Source organism: Corvus hawaiiensis, chromosome 30 (genome assembly GCF_020740725.1).
Source record: "Corvus hawaiiensis isolate bCorHaw1 chromosome 30, bCorHaw1.pri.cur, whole genome shotgun sequence".
Lineage (NCBI taxonomy): Eukaryota > Metazoa > Chordata > Aves > Passeriformes > Corvidae > Corvus > Corvus hawaiiensis.
The window spans coordinates 16819868-16838812 of record NC_063242.1 but is presented as its reverse complement, the minus strand read 5'-3'; the positions used below and the strand labels follow the sequence as shown (position 1 = coordinate 16838812).

Below are 18945 nucleotides of genomic sequence, written 5' to 3'. Positions count from 1 at the left end.
AGCAATAAGGTCTCCCCTGAGCCTCCTTTTTCCCAGGCTAAGCAATCCCAGCTCCCTCAGCTCCTCCTCACAAGAGTTGTGCTCTAAAAGTATGTTCTATTCACCCAAGGGTTCACCATGACCTTATAGTGAAGTGCAGTGTTAGGTAAACAGAATGCCAAAGAATAGAATGGAATAGAATAGAATAGTTTGGTTGGAAAGGTCCTACAACAATCTAGTCCAACTGCCTTTCCACTTCAGGGCTGACAAGAAGTTAAAGCAATTATTGAGGGCATTGCCCAAATGTCTCTTAAACACTGACAGGGATGGGACATCAACCACCTTCCTAGGATGCCTGGTAATAAAACCAAACCACAGTCAAAGGAGATTCAAAAGCATGGGCAGATGCCTCACTAGCAAGCCTTGAGTCTAGAAATCAACAATGATGATAGCCTGTCTATTCTTTTTTCCAGCAAAACTCACTTCAGTAAAAATCTCCCAGATTACATTAAATGAGTGATCTCAGATAAGAGGTTCCATACAGAGAAAATATAACTTTCATGGGCAGTCTGGCTTGTGCTGGTTTCCTGGGCAGCATGTTTCTCGTGCCCTCCAATTTGATCATTAGAGATCCTCTGTGAGGTTTATGCATGTGGCTGTTCTCAGAGACTAAGGCAAATCAGAAGGAAGCAGCTGATTTCTCAGTGGGAACACATATTTTTAAAAAATCAAATCAGAATATTTCTCCATAGTTGGGTCATTAAGAAGGTGGAATATAAGCACATTTTTATGGCATTAATAATTTTTCCTTCCTTTTGTTACATCCACTTTTAAAGTGTGTAATCAGTGTTTTTTCCTCATCCTACTTTTATTATCATGCTAAGAAAAATGCCAGTGTAACAATGTAAAATAAATGGAACCACTTATTAACAATATACAAAAGCTACAGAAGAGGGTTGAATTACTGAAGCTATTGTGAGGAAATTTCAGCCAGGTGTTTTTTTTCTCTCCTCTGGTGCAAACCTCCTTAACAACGCACAGCGTGTACACCAGGAATGTAGGCTTTGGTCCTGGATGCGTAATGGGGTAGGAGTCCAGCAGGAGCCCCTGGCAACAAGGGAACAGCATCCAGTCCCATGGCTGCTTTTCTGACAGTGAAATTTTTTTGGGGAGCACAATCTACACTCATGCTTGAGCTAGTGACATAAACAGAGGCAGAAAATGTACGCAAGCTACCTTTAACTGATGAGCGCATGAGTAAATCGGACAAGCACTCAAGTACAGCAAGGAGATTTGCGTCAGTATTTCATTCTGCTGATGCAAGGGTTGTCCTGTAAATTGCACCCAAAAGCAAGCAGAGTTGGCTGGGAATGTTTACTTGTGAAAATGAATCATAAAATGGATTATTAAAATGCACCAAATCCTGAGTTCCTTGTGGGCATGTGTGATTTGTACTCGCAGAAACTGCAGGAGCCTTCTTTTTTCCTGCTTTCAAGTAATTAAGAGTGAAACTGTTCAGCCATTTGCATGCAATGGATTTGCTGTTCCCTCACTTACACTGCTGTGTCCTGTTATACATTACACATCCAAAGATTACATATTTTATACACTTTTGATCTTGTGGTGGAAATAAATTTTACAAGCCAGCCAAACTTCTCTTAACCACGTATACATCTGCTGTCTCCCTGAAGCTTGCTGACAGTTAATTGCCTTCACATCTCCTGTAGCTGCACAAGAGGTACTGTTCCCAGTGCCCTTGCAAGGTTACAGCCAGCTCCCACCCCACATGACTAAATCAAAGCATTCCAAAAAACCAAAGGGACAGTCAAGTCTTTGGAATTTCAAAGCAAACATTTTCTGTATGTCTGGTGCTTCAACTCTTGCCAAGTAATTTCTCCTAGTAATCATGTGTTTCATTTAGCACACGAGCCCAACTTCTGACTCCCTTTTCACTGAGAGGGTTTGATTCTGGCCTGACATACACCTGGATAAATCCACCAAGGTCAACAGAACTACACAGGTATAAATTGAAAAGAAATAGATCCAGATTTGTGCCTGTGTACAGATACGTCATGTGGTAAGAAAGCACCATGATTTTTCCAGCACATCCATAGCTACACTTACCAGCCATGAGCAGGTGCTTTTCTGGGAATGGGGGGGTCACTGTGGCAGCACACTAGGCAGCTTGTGATGCATAACACACTGCTATCCCTCTGAGGACCACTCAGTGTTGCCCTGTACATAGGGTGATCTGATATGGGACTGTGCCACACTGCAAGGCAGAGTTGCCAGCTTTGTGCCACTTCACAGACTCAGGGCCATGTGGCTGCCATCAGAAGGTCAGATCTGACACTGCAAGGGTTAAATTAGCAGGTCCAGACCCAACACTGGGCTTCATTCACCATAAAACCTAAGGACAGGTATCATTTCCCAGCTTAACTCCTACAAGAAAGAGCAGCTTTCTCTCTCTCTCACACACACATGCTGGTCCCTCACACTCTTTCCCTTCTGTCTTTCCTCTATCCATGCCCACTCCAAGCTTCTTTAAACTGCAATTGGCCATGTCCCCAGCTCTGAGGGAACCCTGTGTCAGGGCAATCCCTGGGAATCTCTCTCCTATCTGAGGAAACAGAGAGTAGCTAAATTGCCAAAGAACTGACTAGAGAGATGGTTCTTTCTTTATAACAGAATCCCCTTTTACCAGCAACTGTAAGGACTTGACACACATGCTTAACACAATACATATGCTTACACACTCGTGCTTCTGTATTTTATTTCCTGCCAAATAAGATGCTGTATTTCTGAATATTGTGATCCCTCTCTGTGTCTCATTGGAACTTTGGACCTTAGCCTGTGGGCTTGCTACCCTCAACCTCGGAGAGCCCAAATGTGTAGGCACCATTTGAACAAATTTCCCCCCAAATTTCATTTTTTTACTCTCTCTTCATGTACATGTGGCTCTTATTCACATGCAAAAGCTCTGTGCCTAACGACACACAGACAGCCCTACAGTAAATGTAAAGAGGACTGCTTCATTCCTTAAGGTTTCCAGTGTCCTCTCTCTGCCTTGAGTGATGTCCCACAATCTAGTTTGCTTTAAAGAATAGCCCTCAAAATAATTTTCAGGAACTTGGTTAATCTGGTATTACTCATGCTTCTGATATTACAAGGAAGACCTTGAATGACATTTAGCTAACAGGCAGTGTGTAGCTATGGACATAATTATTTCTGAGGTAAGACCTTGAGCTGAACGTGCATATGGTTTACATTTGTTTTTTAAGAGAAGCCCCTAATGAAGCACATTCCCTATCCCACAAGGCATATTAGTCTGCAAAAATGGTGGAGATGAAGTCTTACCATTAATAATTAAATTTTTGTTGCTACCACAGTGGCGATCATTAGGCAATTACCTTTTGTCTTTGGAGCTATTTGTTCAGATCGGTTTGTAAATAGATCCTTGCTTTCGTGAGGCAGATACATTAAAAATAAAAAAAGAAAAATAGCAAGATACCTCCTGTTCCAGAAGATGCCAAGGACTTCTTCAAATATAATGGGTTCTGCCCCGAGTGCCATAGGCATTTTGTTCATTTTCTTCAATGTATTTATCAACATGCAGAAAGCAATATCCATTACTTTTACTACTTTCAAAATTAGTAAGAGAATTTCTGAGGAAGTATATAAACTCTGAATTGATGCAAGGCTATCACTGTCAAATACATGAAGCTACTGGGATCCCTTCTGTGCTTAACGAGCTGTAGTTGGTGAGTCTTGTTCAGAGTGTGTGTCCTAACAACCACCTGCACAGCTCAGTGTTGTGACCTCATGCACAAGGTACCCAGACAGAGGAGGCACAGCTCAGGCACAGGTGTTTTTGGGATATTCTTCATACTGTCACCAAAGGAGAAACTATGGATGGACTTAGTGACTGCTGCTGGTCAGGTGTCCTCAACAAAAGCAGTTGTTGACCTGCTGATGCTGCGTCTTCCTTCAATGGAAACATTCCTAGAGAGTCTTGCTTCCCAGGATCCCAGGTGAGCCAGGGCTTGCCAGCTCCCATGCAAATGCTTGGAGCACATACAGTTTAGACCCTACCTTGCCTCAACACCCTCCCTCCATATGCATGCCAAAATGCAGCTATGAGAACTGGAAGTTTGAAGATATGATGTTTGGTTTTTGCTGCAAGTTTTCTGACATCAGTAACATGTTGGAGGTGCTGTTGCTTTTTGCTTTCTTTTTGCTTTCTCCTAAAATCACATTTTTTTTTGTGTAAAAAAAGAAAGAAGAGTCTCTATAGTTTGGATCATAGAAGGCTGTGAGTATGAAACTGTATTAAGAAGAAGCTTGGGCTAAAATTGTAACCAATAATGAACATAGTCACCTCTTTTACTATTCACAAAGCTTGGAAAAAGTTTTTTGGTATTTTTTGTTATGCAGCATCATTCTATAACACCTCTTAGGGAACTAGGTCAGATTTTAGCACTTGTTAAGCAACTCACTTCAACTGTATTTTAGCATATTCAGTGTTGACGGTTTGTGGCTGTGCAATTTTCATCACACCTGACTCTTACTGTTTATTTGTTAATGGAAACTTTTGTAAAGTGCCTGCAAAACCAATCTGAATATCTGAGAAATGAAAAGTTCTCTTTGAACTTCCCATGAAAAATACCTGTGAAGAGTGAAGGATACTATTCAAAAAGACTTTATGTTACTTTTCAGACAAAAATTGCATGGGGGAGTTGGGGTTACAAGTCCTATTGCCAGGTGAGAATTAAAAAAAATGGAATGCTGTAGCACTTATTCCTAAACAGTGGAATTCAACAGCAAAGTTAAATATAAAATAAATCCAACAGGATTACAGAAGGGCACAGTAACCCTGTCCCTGCAGTGACCCATGTAATAGCTCTATGCTGGTGCTTGTGATGACATGTCAGCAATCCCACGTTAAATGTACTTTGAAGGCACATTAGCTTCTCCTCTTTGTGTGTCTGGAGATTTCCTTCACTCCTTTATGAACACATTTCAGCATCTTTCACCCTCTTCCCCTTACCCCACATTATCCGAGAACAGCATTACGTTGCCCTGCCGTGTAGCCCTGGGAGAGGGGCCCTGAGGGCACAGACACGGGGTTTCGCTGTCCCTGCTCAGCCTCGTTCCCATTGGTTGGTTTGTGTCCCCTGCGCGGGCAGAAGGACCCTTGGTCCCGTGACTGGGACAGTTCCTGGGCAGAGCCCCGGCCATGCGGCTGGAGAAATAAACATCTCTGAAACAGCTATCAAGAATCTGTCTGTCCGTATATATTTCCTTTCCACGGGACTCCTGGTTTGATATATGCGTGTTGCAGGATCCCCACTGCAACAAATGGTGGAGATTTGTGAGCAGAACGATCCCCGATCCCTAAGCGACTGATTTGTGTGAGTAAACCCTGGAAACTTTGGATTCCTCTTCTTGGTTTTGCTTTGCTATTCCGTATCTAAACTATGGAGGAACCGTGGGAAGACTCTTGGCTCTCAGAGCCGCATATGGACATTTATCTTAAAATGATTCTTGAACAACGATTTGTAAATTTTAGCTTGATTCAAGCTCAAAAAGAACTGAAACACTTCCTGGCATGGTTGTTTAAGAACTTTTTCTATGTTTCTTGGGATTTAATTCTTACCAAGGGCTTTTGGAAAACCGTTTGGACACAGTTAATACTGGAGTCAAAATATATGCCGATGGAAGAATATTTTCGTGAATATTATTTAGTTACCGAGACTGTTGAGCAATGTCAGCTGTGTCCTGGCGAAAGGAAGCGTGGCGCAGGGACCGTGCGGCCCAGGCCACGTGCACCGAGCGCTCTGCGAGCAGCAGCGAGGCAGTTCCCGCGCGCGGGCGGAGCCACGCGAGCCGCAGTGTTGGTGGCGGAGCGAGGCGCGGCGGGACCCGGCGGTGCCTGCCCGGTCCTGTGCAGCGCGTGGTGGAGCGAGCCCCGGGAACGCCCGGCCGAGAGGGGCGGCACGCGGGCAGCGGCTGGCGGCGATGGCGGTGGAACGGAGCCGCGCCCAGCTGAGACGCGCGCTGGAGCAGGGCGCGGGGGAGTCATCGCTCGGGGGCCCGGCCGAGACGTGGGTGCAGCGCCCGGCAGCGGCAGCGAAGCTGCGACCAGAGGAGGCGACGCACGGAGAACTGAGCAGCGCGGCCCGGCCCGGCCCGCACAGCCCCGAACGCGACTCCGGGAAGAGCGCGCAGGCACCAGCAGCCCCGACAATTCCAACACGGGAGCGACCGAAAGAGACAGCAAAGACGCAGCGAGACAGAAAACAGCAGCCACTCGGAAAAAGGAAAAGATCATAGCAACTAAGACCTTAGGGATAGTAAAATGGTATAATGTTAAGCAAAATTATGGTTTTATAACAAGGTGTGACAACCAGCAAGACATATTCGTGCATAGAACTGCTATTAAAAAGAATAACCCTGAAAAATGCATCCCAAGCTTGGGAGATGGAGAGGTGGTGGAATTTAATATTGTACTAGGGAGAAAAGGGTTACAAGCATCGCAGGTCACTGGGCCTGATGGTGTTTCTGTAAAAGGCAGTATATATGCAAAAAATCGTAGTCATGTTAGACAGTATCTCCATTGTAAGCCCCCCCTACAGTTTCCCTTTCCTAATCCCACCTTTCCCTTTTACCCTATGTCCTATTACCCCCAGTGTATTCCCAATCCGTTTTTTCATCCATGGTTTCCCTCACAAAACCATGCTTTTGCCAATTGTTTCCCCAAAAATCCCTTTCCAATGCCGAGTGGGGGATGAAAAGGGGGAGGGAAGAAGTTAAACCCTCTCCTGCCTCAGTTTCCCCACAAAGCATGCTCAGAGAATTCTGTCTCCCTTCTGTCAGCCCTAAGATGTTCCAGAGAATCTGTTTGGACATTTAAAGACTCAGGAGGGTGGCTTGTTTTGTTTTGAAACTGTTCTTGTTATGTTTATCCAGTTGTTTTCATTCTCCTTTTATTAAAATAAAACGGGTGAGGTGTTGGGGTCCCTCCCCTGCCGTGTAGCCCTGGGAGAGGGGCCCTGAGGGCACAGACACGGGGTTTCGCTGTCCCTGCTCAGCCTCGTTCCCATTGGTTGGTTTGTGTCCCCTGTGCGGGCAGAAGGACCCTTGGTCCCGTGACTGGAACAGTTCCTCAGCAGAGCTCCGGCCATGCGGCTGGAGAAATAAACATCTCTCTGAAACAGCTATCAAGAATCTGTCTGTCTATATATATTTCCTTTCCACGGGACTCCTGGTTTGATATATGCGTGTTGCAGGATCCCCACTGCAACAACGTTGTTCTCTCCTGACCTTCCTCCTCAGCTGACTGCTGCAGTGGGGAAAGTATTTTGAGATACCAGCTAGTTTTTTTCTCTTCTGTTTTTAGCAGAAATTCCTTCACAGCAGCTTGTTTGAAGTAGCTGCTGTGTGCAAGTGCTTTTACAGCCATGTTTGCTTTAATGCTGGCAAACACTAACACAGCTAACACTGTCTTCCTGAGACACGGATGCAGAAGACACAGACAGCCCTAGAGCAGGGATGAGTAAGGGCTCAAGGAGAAGGTCTGTGTGCCAGGTAAATACCACCTGGGGTGAGGAAAATCAGATTTTCTTGGTGAACTGGGGGATGGATAGATACGGTGGGATTTTTAACATCTCATTTGACACTCATGAAGTTACATTTTACAGAGTATTTTATATAGGTCCTTGTCACTTTGTTTCAAGTAGCTCTTCCAGAAAATTAATTGTAAAATTCTAGGTTTGAGAGAGCTTAGAACACCACAGCTGCTTCACAGATGTTGTGGGTAGGCAGAGGGAGCCCATCTGAATGAAAAACCCACAGGTTTCTTATTTTGCGTCCACAATTAAAACCTCTAAGTTTGAAGGCTGGCAAGGGTGAGGGCAATTTTTCCATGAGAAACATAGCAGATGAAGCCTGTTTCCCCCTGGATTATTTCTTTTTCACTTCAGCCCTTCCTCTCTCCATAATCTCCACTTCCCTGTTGTTTTACCTCTTTTGAATTTCTCCAGGTCCCTCACAACCCATGTGAAATGTGGCTAATTAGATAAATAAGAAAAAGGAGTTTTATTAAAATCCACCAGCTCATGCTACGTGCAAATAAAAAAAAAAAGGTACATTTCTCTTGCATGTGTAGCTACTTTCTTTGTGCACACACTTTTCATTTACACAAAATCTTTTCAACACCTGCATTTGTTTTTCTTGCTGGAAAATAACACAAAGTTATTCCTTGTGTCTCTTATACTATTCCCTTTCACCATGTGCTAACATATACAATGGGAAAATGGCCACAGCCGTGTAGAAAGCAATAATAGAAATTATCCATTATTCCTCAGAATCCCATTTGTATTTCCAATCTTTACATTTTATTAAAAAAATCTCAAAGCCCTGGTCCTGGAATTAAATTAATATTCCTGTAATGAATCAATTACAGCTGAACTGTTTGAAACTCAAAATATAAGTAGAGAGAAATTCCTTTTTAACACATCATTTTTGTTAGGTATGCACCATACTTCCAGATTTGGAGTTGATGCTGCATACAAATGACAGTGAATAGTCAGGGGTATTTTAAACCAGGGAAAACTTCATAACTGATGAACACAACTTAAAATGTATCCTTACAGAAGTCATGTATGGTTGATCCCAGATTTTCTGGGGGCCTCTGATGTGCAGAGAGAAATTCCTCCTTTTCTCTTTTTCTTTTTCCTCTTTTCTCTTAATATTTTAAAATCTGAACCTTCCAAACCTCTGCTCTAAACGAGCAAAATCAACGAGAACAATTAATGGCGGAAAAAAATAAAGCTTATATTCCATTTTACTAATTCAAAAGAGAAAAGATCTCATACTGTGGAACTACTTTGATTTTTGTGTTGGGTATCACAGTAACAAAACATGTAAAAGCAAGGTTAAATGAGAAATGAACATGCTCATAGTCCTGAACAATTCACTAAATATTTCAGAAAAGAGAAGCCCTCGCAGTATCAAGCGGAGCCTGTACCACCCTGGTATTACAGCCTCTCTTTTTTTAGGTCTGGAAAGCATAAAAGCAGCGTAATATTTCTTTTGGGAGACTCTGCGTAGCATAGGTTGTGTGGGAGTTTTCTGAAAGTTTGCCCTGATAAATGATTTACCGGGACAGTAGAAAGATCAAGAAAGCACTGAGCTGGCCTCTCAAGACAAATTACTTCCTTCACCCACTCCTTGAAATCCTTTAAAAACTTACTGTAATGATTAATTTTCCAGAACTCTAAGAACTGTTGAAGTCCAGGGCCTATGACTATCTCACATCTCTCCTGGGATAAAGACACATCATGGTCTTGAACTGAATCCTGCCTGGTGCATCCACATGGTTACTCTGGGCATCCATTTGTTTTACTTGTTACCTGAATTTTCCTACAGAGTCATTGGGGTTTCGATATTTTATAATGCTGCATGTTTTACTACTAAACAAAACACAAAAGAGTGTTTTGCCCTCCTTCTTTATATTTGTTTCATGAAAATTATTTGTTTCAGTCATAGTAGAGACAAAATTGGACTCACAGGGAGGACAGAAGAGGCAAGTGGGAAGATGCCAATAAAGGCAGAAAGAGAGAAAAGGGAGATGGAAAGAAAAGTCTGCACATACTCAAGGGGCTCCACTGCTTTTCTGTGGTACTGGTGCCTCACCAGACCCAAGAGGAGTTTTGCAATACACATAATAAAGAAACCGTGGTAGGAGACACATGTAGAAGAATAATTAAGGACAACAATGAGAAAAAAATTTACAGGAATAATTGTGCCTTGTTAGAGGTATGATAATAAACAATGATATGTATTTCTGGTGATAATGATCCTGCAGTTCACTCTCTCCACTTATTCCAACTCCCCCAACAGTGCCACTACTGTCTAATATGGCATATTTATGCAAAAAATGAGTGAGAAAATGAGATTCCATTATAAAAGCATCAAATATAATAAGCAAAGCTATGGAAAATAACCTGTTCTGCTTCTGCACCTGTTATTTCCAATGGTTTCCACCGCCTACCCATAAACATTAAACATTTGACAAACATTACTAAGTCTCATATTCTCTTGATTTTACTGAAGGAGAAATTGAGGTAAAGAAAAACTTGTCTACCAAGCAGCTGGGCTAGGCACTGGGCCAGCCTGCAGTCACATGCTTTAACTATTTCTGATGCTTCTACATAGAATATTATTAATTACTGGCAATTTGTAGTAGGCAAACCCATATGAAGTTGTTACTAGCAGTGTGGGAACACAGGGAGAAGACCTCCCCAGAGGAGCTCCCAAACACTCACAGTTTTAATAGCCATTAGAAACTCACATTGGGAACAAAGATCTTTTAAAACATTGCTCCCATACTAATCTTGATGATGGCAGATGATTAGTCAGCAAACCCAAGCTCGGTGACTGCTTACTGAGCAAGGAAAATCTCGTATCCACACTGCGGCTGTGACTGCAGGCTGGAGTGCCTTGCAGTGCTTACAAAAGCAACTACAAAAATATTTTCGAGACCTTTAGCAGACTCTTGCAGGACAGCTTATCCACCTACCACTACTGGGCTGATCAACTCTCAAAACCAGGGAGGAGAAAAGGTGCTGGTGATGCAGACACCACCAGCGGGGCACTCAAAGGTCAGGCTTTCATTCCCTATTTAGCAGTAATTTGGTATGTAAAGGCTGCACAGCCTTTGAAGCTCAGTGCTGCTGTTTTTAAAGGCTCCCATCAACCAGCCCATAGTGTAACTGAAGCAGAAACAGCAGTGTAATAGCAGACACAGTATTTATTCTTCTTGCAGAGTCTGCAGTTCTCTGACATGTCTGCTTGACTCTCCTTTCATGGCGGGCAAACCTCCCGTCAGGAACCAGTTAACAGGGACAGAGAGGAGCAGCACTGACAAGCAACAGCTTTGGAGGAAGGCAGTCGTGTATTTAAAAAGGAAAAACCACCACGAAGAAGCCCACAAAAAAGCCACATTATTTATTTTTCTGGGAGGTGAGTGGGAAGAGTTTCAAAGCATGGCTGTTATGCTACTTTGGCACAAAATGCACTTTTCCAAATTCAAATCTTCCATCAGGCTGGCTTAGAAAATAACTTGTGGTTTATAACCATGGCTTGTTCCCTTCAGCTTTGCCTCATCTTCCAGGTTAAAGTTGCAGCTGGTAGCGTATCTGGGAGAAGGGAGGAGCATGTAAGAACTAGAGTATTCCCAGTGCATTTCCACTGGCTGGCCCTGGGATCTGCAGGTAGTAAACACAAGCACTTTCCCTAAAAGGACCTTGCTTGGCAGAATGCCAAGGGAAAAAAAGGGACTATTGCTGAGGTGGGGAGCAAAAAGAAGTTATTCGCTGGCAGAGGAGAAAGGAAAGAAGGATGCTGAAAGGGTACTGGGCAGCTGCTTTTCCGGCTGCTATGGGAGCCAAGGGAAGAGCCTTTGATCTGCTGAGCAGGCCTGGGCTTGCCGCCAGGACCTACATCCTTTCTCCAGCACTGACAGCAGGCTTCCTTGCTAGCTCCTCTCTGATTGCCGAGTCAAAAAACAAGTGACGTAATTCATACAGGGACCTCACTGAAACGTTTCTATTATCACCAGCTCTGCAGAAAACATATGCTACAGATGCCTCAATCTGAAATTATCTTCTTGTCCAAGGCAGAACAAAAAGGCGAAAAAACCCCATGAGGTCCTCTGGATTACATCTTGCAAAGCCTCATAAAACCCCTTCTGGCATACTGGGGGATTAAGCAAACCTATTGGTTCTACGGGGGAACTACCATGTCTGCATAGCACCTTGGCCAAGTAAGACCTCCTCCAAATGTTGAAGTGTTATTACCTCTTGTGACTGGGAGATTGAAATAGGAATACTGATTCCAAACCTAATATAGCTTCCAGTCCAATACATCAAATGCCATCAAGATGGCATTTACTAAAGAATGAGCTGTTTCAGAATAATTGCCAGCAAAGTTTAGTTTAGAGTGATGTGGAGACCACCCTGCTTGATTTGTGGTGTTGCCCAAGAAAGGGGGACATGAAGGCAGCAGTGCTCCTGAGCTCTCAGACCAAAACAACCAGAGTATAGAGAATTTCCTCCAGCATGTCTTTAGTCCTTGCTGGCGTAACATGCTATTGCCATCACTGCAGGTAAATTCTGCATGGACATGACCCAGGCTTACATCTTACTCCAGAACCAGCCAGAATGTGAAAGTCTCATCACTTGAAGCTCAGAAACATGCTATGGTCTATGAAGCAGAATTGGATGTTTTTGCATGATTAAACCAAAAGTTCGCTTTACCTTCCTTGCAGCACAACAGCTTTTGCACTGTTGTTTCCCCTTCCTTTTGATGCTCACCATCACTACTGAGAGTACAACCTGGCAAGACACTGGAAGTACTAACTCAGGAGTTTGGATGGTGCAATAAAGTTAATGCAACCAAGCACTTCTATTGTCTCAATAATGCTTCCATCTTGCTATCAGGTACTGGTTGCTCTGTGTTAATGCTACTTGCATGGCAGCGGCAGCTTCTCTCAGGCAGGGTCCCCTGCAAGATTAGGTCTTCTCTAAGCCTTCTTTTCTCAAGGCCAAGCAAACCCAGTTATTTCCTCATATGGCAGACTTTCAAATCCTCTGATCATGCTTGTTTCCCTTCTCTGGATGCTTTCCAGCCTGTTCACATGTTTTTAGTCCATGGAAAGTCCCAGAAGACACTGTCTCCCTCCCTTTCCCCTGAGCTGCCTGCCACATGAGCTTTGAGTGAGCTGAAGTTTGCTCTTCTAAAGTCTAAAGCCTTTGGTTTAGTACTAACCTTCAGCAAGCCCAGCCAAATCCCAAACTCCACAATGCTGTGATCACTATAGCCAAGGCTATCACTGACCAAGATATTTCAAAGCAGGTTTTCTTGGTTTGTTAGTCCAGCAGTGCCTCATTCCTGCTTGGCACATCTCTTACATTTATATGAGGAAGTAATCCACTCCAGGAACTTGATGGATGACATGTGAGCTGCTCTACTGCTCTTCCAGCAAATGTCTGGACAGCTGAAATCATCCACATGAACCAGGTTCTGTTAATCTTCCAGAGCTTGCTTAAGTGACCCAAATATGGCTTTGTTGGTCTTATTGTCTTGGTTTGGAGGTCAGTAGAAGCTGCCTACTGAAAGATTCCCCTTGAAGAGAACTTCTCTGATCTTGACCCAAAGGCATTTTGTAGGGCTGCCACAGTTGCCATGGTTGACTTCTACACATCAGAAGTGCCCCATAACAAAGAGCAAGACTCCTCCAGTTCTGCCTTTCCTGTCTTTTTGAAACAGCCTCTAGCCATCCACCACAATCCTCCAGTCATGTTAATTGTCCCACCATTTTTCAGTTATTCCTATGAATAACTCTGCTCTTGATGAAACCCTTAGTCCCTGGTGCCACTTGGGGCACCAGTTTAAATCTATGATGCTGTCTGCTGCTGTTCATGTGGACAGAACCTGCAAAGACTTTGTGCTTTTTTTGCCTCCCCGCTTTCAGGCATTGAGAAGGCATTTTAAATACAAACATATTTATGAATTTGGGTGTATTGAGAAAAGAACAAACAACAGAATACCAGCAATGAGTTTTGAAATCACTAGCTAAATTTTGCCTTCTAGCACACACAATCAATATTTATAGAGGTTTTTTTGAATTTATGTACCTGGAAGCCGTCTTTTTTTTCACTTGTGAGTCTCAATTTTGTGCAATTACTTACTAGTCTGATGTGATATCCTTTGCAATTCCTTAGTAGATTTTAATTTTTTTAACTGAAAAAAAAAAATATTCTAATTTATTTGCATCATTGCTTCTTGAACTCACAGAGTAAAAACAAAACATCTAAATAGTTTTGCACATTTCATAAAAACAACAGATTTTCTTCCTTAGCCTTCTGCAATTCAATTTCAGCATTTTTGGCACACTTGTATCAAACCCACATTTTAAAATAAAATGTCCATCAAATAGAAAAGAACAACACTGATCAGGAAAGAAATTATGTTCTCCATCTTCCAACTGCACATCGCAAAAGTTGCAGCTTCCTAAAAAGGACAACTTTGAAAAAGTAGTTGACAATTTTTAAGAGAAGTGAACAATGAGATTTTCTGCTATGTAAATACTTGAAGCTTAATTTTTAATTTGTTATCAGTAATAAACACAGGAGTGTTTCTACATGTCAGTAGATGGGTTTACAGGAACTTATCACATAACAGAGATAATGCTGCAGAACAACTGGAAACACACCGCAGCAAAGTGCTCCTCACTCTCTGCCCACAGCTGCACAGAGGGTTAAACTGAACAAGTCAGATGAAGGATTTGTTAGAATTAAAGGTATTAAAAAGCTGCAATTTGGCCCAAAGAGGTGACACAAAAAATCATTTTGTCATGACAGGCTTTGCCTCCCTTTGGCTTTTTGAAGGTGAAGGCACATGATGACTTGTTTTTTCTTATGGTTGGGAAGCAGGTGTCCATAGCCTCCAACTCACCTTCTGTCACTCACCTTCTTGATGCTGTGTCAGCAAGAACCATTTGGACCTTCCTTCTGGTCCCAGTAGGCCCATTCAGGGCCAAATAGCCCAAATTTGAAGATCAGAAGGAAGACCTAATGCCAGTAGTTCTTCATCTAGTAGCTCTTCTTTCTATCCTGTTCCCATGCCTGTGACTCTGGCAAATGACTCATTCACTTAAAGGGCATCACATACTTAGAGAGCTTTCTAAATTGGTACCATCCAGATCTTGCTTAGCAAAGCAGGCTCCTGGGACATAGAGCTGGGACTCAGCCTGCTGGAAAACCAGCTCAGGCTATATGCTGTTGCAATCTGGTGGTAATAGAAACCAGCAGTATATCTCCTAGGCCTCTTCTTCAGCCTGTTGTCAGTTCTATGTGTCTAGTATGTAACTGGCATCAGACAAAGGGAGGAAAGCCTATAGAGTTAGAAACAGAAAACACTCGCTAAACCAGATGCCTTGCAGCTATCATAGTTCCCACTTATTTTTGCACATCTTTAATAATTGCCAATCTGAAATGGGACCAGCTGACAAGCTGCAATATATAACAAATATGTTCATGTTTATATATGTCCCTAGTTTCCTTCCCCAAAAGTACACGTTTGAAAAGCCTCGTGTTGTGCAGCCTCACCCAAACATCTGCAATCATTTATGGACTAAAGCAGCCTGACATCTCAGCCTAGGTTTTTCAGTGCACACTACAACTGATGTCATTTTGGTATTTTGTATTTTCAAAAGAAACAAACATGTTTCCAGGCAAACCACATCACAGAACATGCCACGGTTATCAGTTCAAAGAGCCTCACTGGCTCAGCAGCTAGGGCTGTGTTTCATCTAGTCTTCCTGAGGTCAGGCAGGGAAATGTTAGCCCAGGAACACACATCTGTGTGTATATACAAACAGCTTCAGTCTTCAGTTGTTCTCTCCTCTGCCCCCTGAAATAATCCTCTGCAAAGCACAAGAGTTGTCAAGCACAGGCTTGGCCAAGGGTAGACTTTCATATGAATCATGCTACGTTCTGGAGTGGGTGTGTTTGGTGTGTCATTTTAGGGATGAAGGAAAACAGACTGATGGAAATGGAGATTGTTACTGCACTGTGCCATCACATTACTAAAAAGAGATCCCTTAAACTTATATACAAAAGTACGTTCTGCTTATATTTTGTCTTTTTCGTAGCCAACACGAGAACTAGGGTAACAAATATACTCCCTAAGGATCCCAAGACAGGATTTGGGGTGGACCACTTAAACCTTTGCTTCTCCAATTTAGCAAAAGAAGCTAAACATAATTTGGGTTCCCAAAGGACCCATCATGGATCCAGGCTCCAGTGAGTAACAGTGATTAGTCTGGACACAGCAGAGGCAAAATAGAACTGCTTCTGGGGCTGCTCCTGACTAACCTGAACATGGTTTGAGTCAGTAACCTTATGCAAATCCTGGGCTGAGGCCTATGAAACTTTTCTGAAGCAAATTCAGCTGCATAAATGAAACTAAGGTGTCCTAGTAAAGGGGATGAGTGGACACTAACACCTCAGCATCAGCAGGCATTGATTAAGCACTTTGATGACTTTGATGACAGGCTAACAGTGATAAAGTTCCATCAAGTTCTGAAGGCATCCAGTAAATTTTCCAAAGAATATCCTTTACTGAATTTAGAGGAATAAACTCTTCAGGGGACTCAAAGGAGTGAGGAGTTTTTTTAATATGTAAATCCTTTGGATTTACCTTGCTAAATGGGTTTGAACATAGTTGAGATAGGGAAAATATGCTGTAGCAGAAATGTAGAGGTTGTATTTCAGATGAGGTAGAAGGGCTTCAGTTTCAGAAGACCATAAACATCAAATGAAGTGTCTTAATACCTTGATATAACAAACTCAGATAGAAATGAAGAAAACATAAAAGATGGCTGTAAGAGTGACTCAGAGTTTTACCCTTGGAAATCAGTCCCTGTGATGCCACTGGGACTACTATCCAGTGCTTCTCTTCCCTCTTTGTAGTCTGACATACAGAGGCATGCACTGATGTGACTAAAATAAGTTTTATCATAGATTATATGTCCTCATGAAAGGGCTGCAAAGGGTGGGAGGCATTCAAAAGCACAGGTATCTAACAATGTGTTATTAAAGGAGATCTATATGAGCTTTACAAGCCATATTTTCCCAAGGGCAAGCTGATCTTTTTTTTCCTTGTTCTTACCATTGAAGATTTCTTTTCACAGACGCAGATCCTGAAAGATCCTAGTGAGAAATGACTCTTCATGTTACAAATGCCTCCTCTGCTGTCCCTACAATCTGCCTGGCAGAGCCTTTTGAGCTTTAAGGTAACATCACAATGTTTAGTTTTGAATGTAAGTCATGCTTGGCATTTCAGATTTTAACTGTTTGTAGTGCAAATATGACAGCTCCAATGTCTGCTGTTGCACTTTGGTCTTAAGAGGTATTCACCATGGTTTTATGTTTTGGGTGATGACAACATATTCCTTCAGGTCCATAAAACAGTTTGTTTTGGGTATCTGTACTTAATGGAGGACAGTTGCTACAGCCACAAGCTCCTATGCAGCTTCTACCCATTCCCCAGCAAGCCAGTGTTCTGCAGGCCAAACATCAGGATTTATCATAAAAGCTGCTGTAGAAAAAATGTCATTTCCCATCACTTCAGTGCTACAATGCTGTTGCAGAAGAAACACTTGCACTACTCACGAGCTGTGAGCAAGTCACACACAAATGACACATGGACATGTTTAAAAGTCTGTAATGAAAATGTCCCCATTGAATGGGCTGTTCACAAAGGATCACTTCGGCTCCTTTCAGAGCATGTATTAAGGAAAAGGTTTGATGGTAGTTGTCTTCAGTGGTAGCAGGTTTTTTCCCCCCTTTCTCTCTCTTTTTTATTATTTTAAAAAAAATTTAATCCATATTCACAGCACGGGTCTGGAAAACAGCTGTATTAGCAGAGTTGGAGGTAGAAAGAAACTGAAACTGGACCAAGGATACTGTATGACAGTATCACTTCTGAAGACAGCATGCTACCACTAAAGTCTAACTTTAGGTGTGCAGAGAGCCTCTGTCTTTACACTGACTATGAGAACAGCCCAGGGAGTTTTATTTTCCTAATCTGAAGTTGGTTTTATAATAACTTTTACTTCTCTTCATATTGCAGGAAGTATCAAATTTATACTTATACTGATTTTTACCTTCAAAATGTGGAGCAATTAATTACTTTGCAAGCAAGGAATCACACCTGACTTCGCTGAGATACTGATATTTAAACAGAGTTGTAAAACCAAACCTACTCGAACATCTGGTCTGCACAGAAATTTCTGAGACTTTCATCTATCTACGTCATGAAATACCTAAATACAGTTCTCCTTCTCTATGCCAGTAGTTGAGGCAAGAGTGTGATCCCAGTTCTCTCAGGGTTCTTTCTTACCTATCGGAAGAAAAAGGTTTACTGCCTGGATAATTCATGTATGGTTCTGTTTTAATTAATCAACAATTAAACACCCACCTCTAATAACGCCCAGATCTTTTAAAAGATCTTGACAATGCAAGTCATCCACCCGGATGTATGAAGCGTCTTCTATGTTCGCCACTGTAACAATGCCAAGATCCTCTTTTTGTGCTGGTGAGCTCTGTAAAGCTGACACACCTAAGAAGAGAATAGGCTCATCTCCATTAGATCTTAAACACCTGCAATAAAACTGTTAGGAAAAATAGTTTTGTTGCAGAATCCTTCACCTTGGCAGCATTGTGAAAGCCAGAGATATACAATTTAACATTGGGCTCAGCTGGGATTTACTTTGATATTCATCAGTGAAAGGGTGATTTTTACAGAATACCCTTTTGAGAATAGAAAAGAACTTTGAAGTCTTCTGCGGAAAAGACAAGTGAGCTGATCTTTGCTTCATATTCCACAGGTGACACTCAGTGTAATGGCTGTGGAAAGTTAAGCACTGTTTCAATAACAGAAACTAAAAGCAGTCAGTGCAGAAGCATTCATTACATGCACGGAAGAAGCAGACAGTGACTCTCCACTTTAGTCCTTTGTCTTGGAAGGTCAGCAGTGAATTGGAGAAGCTTTCCACCTGCCCCAGCATTGTGTGAAGTGTAATGGAATTGGGTCAGTTTTTTCATTGAAATGTTCTTCTAGAAGATACTGGCATAGATTCACTTTGGGGCTGACTGTGTTTTCTTTCAAACAGTTACTGCAAATTGAGCATCTGCAAGAGCCTCTGTATGGAGAGCCCAGGGGATGCACTTTTCCTGGTCGTGGCCAGCTGAAACTTCATGGGCAGAGGGTAGCCAGACTTTTAGCAGGCATAAAATGCAGGCATAGCTGCGGAAAGGGCAGCCTATCTCCAGTAAGTAGATAACCCACTTGCTTCTTTCCTATCTGGGTATCCAGATTTCCTTCCATGGAAGACTA

At 42.5% G+C, this 18945-nt stretch overlaps 1 protein-coding gene across 7 annotated transcripts in view; it reads right to left on the bottom strand.

Moving 5' to 3' along the window:
* The window catches only part of DLGAP1 (DLG associated protein 1), a 415626-nt gene that overhangs the window by 49401 nt on the left and 347280 nt on the right, over positions 1–18945 (bottom strand). For 6 of the 7 annotated variants that reach the window (XM_048289360.1, XM_048289355.1, XM_048289356.1 and 3 more), the window contains one exon: positions 18028–18168. The exons of the other annotated variant lie outside the window; for it this stretch is intronic. In XM_048289360.1, coding sequence (XP_048145317.1) covers positions 18028–18168 — 141 coding nt within the window. The remainder of the gene's footprint in view (positions 1–18027; positions 18169–18945) is intronic. 7 annotated transcript variants of the gene reach the window in all.